This window comes from Moschus berezovskii, chromosome 1 (genome assembly GCF_049115385.1).
Source record: "Moschus berezovskii isolate FMDL1 chromosome 1, NW_MosBer_1.0, whole genome shotgun sequence".
NCBI lineage: Eukaryota > Metazoa > Chordata > Mammalia > Artiodactyla > Moschidae > Moschus > Moschus berezovskii.
This window is the reverse complement of record NC_142460.1, coordinates 162,888,801-162,897,783: the sequence shown is the minus strand read 5'-3', so window position 1 is coordinate 162,897,783 and position 8,983 is coordinate 162,888,801. Positions and strand designations below refer to the sequence as shown.

Sequence of the window (8,983 nt, the reverse complement as noted above, 5' to 3'; positions counted from 1 at the left end):
GGGCCCCGCCCCCTCGCCTGGGTCTGGGGCCCCGCGAGACGGCGGGCGGGTGGGGGCGCCGAGAGCGGGGGCGGGGCGCAGTGGTCGAGTGACGGCCGGCCTCACCTATTCGGGGTGCGGGCCGCGGAGCAGTGGACCCCGCAGCCAATGGGCGGGGGCGAGGGCGGGGGGCGGCCCGGCCGGCGGGGAGGGGGAGCCCGCGGTCGGGGGACGCGGGGGGAGGAGGGGGCGGGCTCCCAATCCGGTTCCATCCGGTTCTCCCACCACCCCCGCCGCGGGTCCCAGCAGCTCGGGCGGCGGGAGGAGCGGCAGCGGTCAGGCTACTCAGCTTCGCGAAGGCTCTCGGCGCGCCGCGGCCCTCAGGCACCCGGCTCTCGCCCGCCCCGCCGCCACGATGCCCAAGAGGAAGGTGAGCAGTGGCCGCGTCCCGCACACGCCCACTCCACCGCCCGGCTGTCCCCAGAGCCCCGCGAGGCCCAGGCCCGCCACTTCCTCTGCAGCGCTGGGCCAGGGAGGCGGCCGGACTTGAGCGGCGGCCGGGAGGGCTGGCGAGCGGCTGCCTCGGTGCCGCGTTCTGGAACGTTCGGCAGCCCGAGGAGCCGGGTGTGAGATTCGAACGCGGCGGCGGGAATCCGCTGACGTCACGCGGCCGGGCATTGTTCTCGCGCGCAGACGGGCCCGGGGCGCGCGGGCACTTTTGTTCACTGTCTGTGCCCACTCGCTCTCTTCTTTCTCCCGCAGGTCAGCTCCGCCGAGGGGGCGGCGAAGGAGGAGGTAAGACCACGATCCGTTCCGGGGGGTGGGATAGGTTTGCTCCGCACCGCTCATTCCTTGCTCGTTTTCCTTTTTTCTCCCAAAGCCCAAGAGGAGATCGGCGAGGTTGTCAGCTGTAAGTAAAACGAGCTCCCTAACCTTTCTTTTCCGTGGGTTCGAACCTAGGGAAGAAGCTCAGTGTTACCTTTGTCTTTCAGAAACCGGCTCCTGCAAAAGTGGAAACGAAGCCAAAAAAGGCGGCGGGAAAGGTAGGTTTCAGACTCAGCCTTTAGAGATCATGGTGTCTTTGAATTGTTGCAGGTCTCTAACGATCACTGCTGGCAACGGAGGTCTTAACTCTGAGACTCTGCAAATCAACCACAGTTTAGTGTCATAGTCTGCTGAAAAGTCGTCAGAGGGTTATTTTATTTACCACTTTAGTTTTTTGTTATAATAATTACAGTATACAGTGCCTTTTTTCAGTTCAGTGGCTCAGTGGTGTCCGACTCTTTGCGACCCCATGGACTGCAGCACGCCAGGCTTCACTGTCCTATCACCAACTGCCTTTTTTAGTATGAGTAAAATTCAGTGAATGTAGTCATCATCCTGGCTTACGGGAATATAACGTATCACATTAGTGCTGCTCCAGAATTTGGGAAATTTAAGACGACTGAAAATATTGAAGAGTAACTTTCACTCACCAGGGAAATCCATTCTTTGTGTTGTGTATGTTTTGGTTAATGGTTCCCTGTTGGTGGTTCTCTGTTGCATGCTTGGCCTTCCTCTTCTGAGTATCAGAAAAGCTAGGACTGAGGCCAGGAGATAGGGACTGTGTAAGTGTTTGTATGTGAGGTTCGCAAGGCAAGGTAGGGGATTGTACCTTATGGCAGGGGGAGATCAAAAATTATGTTCTCTGAGAACATTCTTCTAAGATTATTTTGTATAGTTTATGTGAAAGTTCTCTAAATTGTTTTATCCTGACATTCTTTGAGATGATCGGAAATAGTGTTCCTCTGGAATAGATTCCTGATTGCTTTATTCACATGGTGAGTGTTTGGGTAGTTGTTGGATATTTGTATTTTGAAAACCTAAGTTGGAACAGCAAAATATGTGTACATCATTTGTGACTCTGGATCTAGCATTGATACCACCCTCTAAAGCTCTTTGTTCTTCAGGGGAATTTCATGGTGTGATTAACTTCTGTTAACTCAAAACTTAGGTGAAAGTTTGCTATTAGAAGCCTCCTGTCCTCTCAGTCTTCATTGTCCTCTCCCCTTTCCTAAGAGTATAGGTGAAAGCTAAATACTGAATAATACCAAAAAATTTTCCCATGTCTTTATTTAAACGTTGTACAGAGAGAGCTGAGTGTAAAAATTTCAGCGTTTTTCCCATAGAAACTTCTGTTTTGTGATCTTTTTTAAGTGGATTTAAAGAAAGTATAGGTGTAGTAGGCCAACTTGGAATTTCTCAGACCTGAAAATGAAGAATTCCATACGAAAAATCAATAAAGGGAAACTTCACGAATGCAGGGGAAATAGTGGATCTTGTTGGGAAAATATCTGCATGTAAAGTATACTATTACTACTGGTCTTTTATTATTTACTTTTTCAATAAACCATTGGCTAAAATGCTGTGCCTGTTTTCTCTTACATCTTTTTTATTTACCTGTCTCTGTTTTGATCTGTCCTAAAAGTTTGGTTGTTGTTGTTTTTTTTTTTCTTTAATGAAAATAGTTCAGGAACTTCCCCGGTGGTAAGTTTGTTAAGACTCTTGAGTTCCCAATGCAGGGGACCCCAGATCGATCCCTGGTCAGGGAACTGAAATTCCGCACCGTGCACAGTGCTGCCAAAAGAAAAAAAGTCAAATTTTACTATCAGTTGCGTTTGGGGCCATTGGATGTAATTAACGTTTTTCTTCTTCCCTTTCAGAGGCCAGCAGGTAAGTTTTTGCGTGTTCCTTGAGAAACAAACCTCCTTCTCCTAAAGGAAAAGTGATGGGGAAAGGGAGGAGTTTTTTTCTCATTAATAAAGTAGTATTGTCTTAAAAAAAAAAAGTAGTATTGTCTTCATAATTGATCCACTTTAAAGCCTTAAACAGAAGGTAACGCTTTTGGTGTATTGATTACCATGCTACAGACAAGTAGATTTATTTTGTTTCATCTCGATTTTCAGCTGTTAGTAGTTAAAAGTGATAGTTCAGTCTAGGCTGTTATCCATTTAAGGTTTTATATTTTTATGTTGCTCTGATAGCAGTTATGAAATTGAGAAATCTAAAGCAATCAGATTGTTAAAGAATTATTTTTAAATGCAGAAAGTATTGTGACACTTTATGTTGTGTCTGTATGTAGCAGTGTTGCCCCAAATGTGTTTGTTATTAGATAATTTATTGTTTATTCTAAAGAAACTCAATTGCTAATGTTTGACTTGCTTTCATGTATGGAATGCCACTTCTGGCACAGAATCCATTCCACTGATCCCCCACCCCCTTAGCATTAAAGTTGTAAGGTCTTTTGTATCTTTGTGGCTGTTTAATGCAAGTATTGGTCAGTATTATGCAACTCACTGGTGACTTAATTTGGCTGTTAACTATGTTCTCACAGGAAATAAATATTTATTAGATTTCTCCTTCCCCATTGGTGGATGGTATCCAGAAATACTGTTGTATATTATTTTAAAGTGGCATAACCTTTGAAGGTCTTTTATCATCATACACCTGTGCGTTTTCAGATACTTCATACAGCTAAATGAAATGATAAACTCAAAGTTGATCTTTTTAGCTATTGAGTATATATCAGGGGACTAACTGTAGCAGGATAGTCAATCTGACCTTACAACATGGTGCTTTTCTCAGGTGAATCTTCGGGACAGTGGTTATTTGACAATCTGATTGTTGTTCCCACTTAAAAGAAGTTTGGGGGTGGGTACAGTTACAGGAGCGGGGAGAGAGCCCTCCAACCATTCTTGAATTCGTCTGTTCTCTCCTGTGGAACTTCAGAGAATAGTGGAGAAGGGGAGTTGCTGAGGCTTTAGATGTAATTGTCTTGAATCTGGTGAGGATTGGTATACAGGTGCTGTTAGGACCTCAGCATGCTATGTGGTCCTGTTTGCTGGGGACTGACCTTGAAGTGTGTCCTGTAACTCAGACTGACAAGCAGCAGCACTAACATTGCAACTATGGTGAGGACAATTTCTAGCAAGTCAGAAAATGTCGGTAAGTGCAGAGTTGATACTTAAATATACTCTTACTCTTATCACAGGATAAATCTTCAGACAAAAAAGTGCAAACAAAAGGGAAAAGAGGAGCAAAGGGAAAGCAGGCGGAAGTGGCCAACCAAGAGACTAAAGAAGACTTACCTGCAGAAAACGGAGAGACTAAAAACGAGGAGGTCAGGCGTGTGTGTGTGATTAATTTTGACTCTGAACAGTGGATAATGCAGCAGATAAGACAGTCTTTATTATATTGAACATTTTGTATTCTCCAAATGGGCAGAATATTTTTTATGAATTTAGATAATTTTACCTGTAAATGGGTTTTTTTTTTTTACTGTAAATAAGAAATCGTACACAGAATTTTACATTGAGATTCACCATTTTTATTGTATATATGCTTATTAATTGCTAGTGAGATTTTTTTTAAATTTCATTTACTAAATGATATTTCTTTACATAATGTAGAAATTTTGTTTAAACATTCTAGTCTTTTTTTTATCCAAATTGCCATCTGTAGATCTGTTAATAACCTCGTTAGTTTCTTTTTTAACATAAATTTATTTTTTAATTGAAGGATAATTGCTTTACAGAATTGTTTTCTGTCAAACCTCAACATGAATCAACCATAGGCATACATACATTCCCTTTGTTAGTTTCTAATATTCTGGATGTTCCTTAAAAAATTTTTTTAATCCATTCCCTTAGTTTTTCACATTTTTCTCACTTCTGTATAATGAAGTTTTTCTTAAAAGTAGCCACTTGTCTAGATTTAAGTAGTAACTTCAGTCAATTAAAAGGGTTGATGTCCTCAATCTATCCTTTTAAGCTCTAAAGAAAAGATTTTACCAATAAAAATAAGTGGGTTTCAATGTTACGGTAAATAACTAATACAATTATAAGGGGAGAATGTCACCTTCTAATCCCTTTTATCAAATTATAATTGATTCTCATTATCTGTGATGGTTGTATTCTATAAGGTTACTCCAAGTACTGGATAGTTGTACATAGTGGAAATACAAGGGTTAGATTCTCAAACTATACTCATTGCAACATTTCCATCAACAGATCAGACCGTAACCTTAAATGTGTGTGTGCTTAGTCGCTTCAGTCATGTCCATCTCTTTGCAGCCCCATGGACTGTACCTGCCCAGGCTTCTCTATCCATGGGATTCTCCAGGAAAGAATACTGGAGTGGGTTGCCAAGTTTTTCTCCAGGGGATCTTCCTGACCCAGGGTCAAACCTGAGTCTCCTGCATCTTCTGCCTTGCACGTGGCTTCTTTACCACTGAGCCACAGGAAAGCCCCCAACCTTATGTGTATTCCTGCTTAACACGTGTTTTTGAGAAATTATATAGAGCGCAGGGCCAAGAGAAGCAGCATTATAACTTGTGCTTCAGTGAAACTGTTGTCAGTTTACTCCATATAGCACACCACAACTTTGTTGCACATAGTCTTGGATAACACTGGACTTGTCTAGTCAACATTTTCTTCACCATGAGAACAAAAAAAAATTGATATGTGTAGCACTAAATAGTCTGTGAAATACATGCTTGTTTACAGTGTTAGCACTGAAACAAGGGTTAGCTGAGACTGCATGTCAGGTGACTCATGGTTTTTACTGCTGTGTATTTGCACTAGACCATGGAAATGCCATCAGTATTGATTTTGAGTTTACAAATAACTTTTAGTGAGTTGGTGAATTCACCAGTACAGAATCTACAAACATTGAGGATTGAATGTATTTTTTAAGACTTAATAGTACAGTGAGGCAAAGAGTTGGTCACGACTGAGCGACTGAACTGAAGTACAGTGAGGAAAACTTACATTGTAACAAATGCTAAATATTGGTGACGTCATAGCAGTGACGCAGGAGTCAAATGTTTGATCACTTTTTTTCATTTGATTTGCAGAGCCCAGCCTCTGATGAAGCAGAAGAGAAAGAAGCCAAGTCTGATTAATAACCACACACCCAGTCCTGTCAGTGGTCCCTGTTTCCCTTCTTGTACAATCCAGAGGAATATTTTTATCAACTATTTTGTAAATGCAAGTTTTTTAGTAGCTCTAGAAACATTTTTAAAAAGGAGGGAATCCCACCTCATCCCATTTTTTAAGTGTAAATGCTTTTTTTTAAGAGGTGAAATCATTTGCTGGTTGTTTATTTTTTGGTACAACCAGAAAATAGTGGGATATTGGATATGGGAGGCTTTGATTGTCTTGGGTGTCAGCTTAACATTCCATAGATGGGGGTTAGCTTTTATATCCTATAATACAAAAGCATACTAAATGGCAGTTTGGAGTCAGTTGTGCATTTCATGTCTTGAACACTTTAAATTACTTCTCTTCCCATATTGTTTTGGTAGAATTATTTCCTACAGCAAACCACTTTTTGATCTTGGCTCTCCTGGTCAGAATTTTGTGCACTATACTATAACATCTTTGGTCGTGGTAGTCCAGTTTTCCTAGTAACTTGGTTAATGTGCTGTGAACGATTGACAGTTTGGGTATGTAGTGTATATGATATTAAATTGTGAATCGGTGGGACTTATGATGTAACAACATATCAATATTTGAAGATATTGGTACTTGATATCCTGTTAAGGAAAGTTTGCTCCAAATTTTAAGCTGGAAAGTCACTGGAATAAGTGTTAAGAATCACAACTACATAATATTTTAGATTTCTGGTACGTATGTGAAGAATTGTGTACAAATTGAAATGTCTGTGTAGTGATCCTCAAAACAACCAATAAAATCTCAGTTATAAAAGAGTTTCTTGAAATGCATGTATTAAGTTCTGGTTTAAATTTTATATATACATATCTTTGGCTCCGTGACTTGCAGGATCTTCATTCCCCCTCAGCAGTGAAAGCCTGAAGTGTCGTGACCTTTGGACCGCCAGGGAGTTCCCTCGATTTTAAAGAATTGCCACATTTGTTCTTATAATCTTAGTAAAATTTTGGAAGAGTGAAATACTTTCTTTTTCCTACAATACTTCTACAGTGTACCTTGCAGATATTTTTGTGACTAAATTGACTTATTGGGAAATGAGCCACTTGTCCTCTGAAGCAAAATAAATACATGATTACTTACCTTATAAAGTAAGCTTTAAATACTGAGTAAGCTAGAACTAGGTGTGTGTTTGCATATTTTCAAGACTTGTTTTCACGTGTATTGTCCTGTTTTCCCATTTAAATAGTTTTCAGAGATAATACTGGACACCTGTGCTGATTTGATAAATGCAGAAGTGGGACCAGAGATAGCACTTTGCAAGGAAGAGGGAGAAGCCATGGAAGAGAGTTTAGAGCTCTCTACACTTGATGTTACATCATATGTGGATTTGATGAGTAGGATGCAAGAGAGCTTTAGAAACAAGTCCTACTGGGTCATAGAACTCTGTGAAGGCCGTGTGCCATTTAAATGGCCCCAGAAGATAAGATGTGGCATCTTAAAAAGTGAAACTACAGGAAAAAATTTCAGAGGACATTGATTTGGGTTGAACTGGTACCCAAAAGGGTTTTGGCAACCTTTGGGAAAATTCTTGATCCTGACACCAATAAAACTTGGTTGCTCAGTCATGTCTGACTCTGGGACCCTATGGACTGTAGCCCACCAGGCTCCTCTGTCCATGGGGTATTTAGGCAAAAATACTGGAGTGAATAGCCATTCCCTTCTTCAGACAGTTTATAAGTTTTGATAGAATAGGTCAGAGTGTGCATATGCAAATTAAAGGAGCTGAAACATTTTGCTGTGAATGGCTACTTCATGAAGTTTTTGGGTACCAGAATTCCTAGCTATTTCTCACAGGTTAAGGGGTATATAAAAAACCAATGGGAAAATAGTTTTAACCCTGTAACCCATCTGGCAGTGTTTATTGTACTACCCAACCATCCCACCCCTAAGAAAGTGATACATGTTTACAGTCACAAGTATTTTCTTATTCTGAACTAATTGCTATAATACTATGTTTAAAGAGACATTAATTTCTAAAAAATATTATGACAGTTAAGGTTTTTTGACTTATAGGTTGATACCTAAAAGGAATTGCCTTTCCTGTAGAAAATGGGAATGAAGTACTTCTAAATCCTTGGCCTTTAAGCATTATCCTTTCATAATTTTTTTTTTAATGATAAATTGAACTCAAGTGGCTGTTCCCCTCAGCTGTCGAAAAACAACTACATCTTAGGTATGTATACCTATGGCTCATTCATGTTGATGTTTGACAGAAACCAATTCTGTAAAGCAACTGTCCTTGAATTTAAAAACAGGAAAAAGAAAACCACTTTTTCTTTTCTGGGATCAGTACTTAGGAAAAGTTTCATCTCCTACACTTTGAACAACTAGTTCTGAACGAGAACCGAGTGGTAGGAATGGTTGAGTGGATATCAGTTCAGCAGTCCAGAAGGACAAGGAAGAGAACTGTTTAGTAATAATGCTGACATATATAGAACTAGGGCTTCCCTGGTGGCTCAGCTAGTAAAGAATCCACCTGCAGTGTGGGAGACCTGGGTTCGATCCCTGGGTTGGGAAAATCCCAACTGGAGAAGGGAATGGCTACCCACTCCAGTATTCTGGCCTGGAGAATTCCATGGACTGTATAGTCCATGGGGTCACAAATAGTCGGACATGACTGAGTGACTCACTTCACTGACAAATCTTACAGTCTCATTTGTTAGCTAGGGAAGTCAGCAAGAGCCCTGTATTTGGGCTTGTCTGGGGTTGGATTTGACCTTCAGATGAGTCCAATTAGAGGATTTAAAGCAGGAAGCCTGGTGCGTGATGCAGAGATGCATGATAATCACAGAGGCCCCAGAAAAGAGTTGTAGGGGTGTTGGGGAGCATGCACAAAAGTGTGCAGTTGGGGACAGGAATTAGGGGATTTCGCAGTTACAGGGAGGCGAAATACGTATGTATGTATGTGTGTCTAATTTGAATACAGGGGCAATCCATGCTCACTGGAGGGAAAACTGCAGGAAGCAGACAAGCTAAAAACACCTGAAATTATAATTCACTCTTTAGGCAACTAT

The 8,983-nt window shown here is 41.3% G+C and overlaps 1 protein-coding gene across 2 annotated transcripts; it reads left to right on the top strand.

Annotated features, from left to right (window-relative positions):
- The first annotated feature begins 247 nt into the window (after nt 1–247).
- Nucleotides 248–6,067, top strand: HMGN1 (high mobility group nucleosome binding domain 1). 2 transcript variants are annotated; one of them, XM_055414080.2, is made up of 6 exons: nt 248–409; nt 742–774; nt 860–889; nt 972–1,022; nt 4,010–4,138; nt 5,873–6,067. In XM_055414080.2, exons 1-6 carry the CDS (start codon nt 395–397, stop codon nt 5,918–5,920), a joined length of 306 nt encoding a protein of 101 aa, XP_055270055.1. In that variant the 5' UTR covers nt 248–394; the 3' UTR covers nt 5,921–6,067. The 2 variants fall into 2 exon arrangements, with proteins under 2 accessions (XP_055270055.1, XP_088696888.1); XM_088840762.1 differs by lacking the exon at nt 860–889.
- Nucleotides 6,068–8,983: the final 2,916 nt, after the last annotated feature.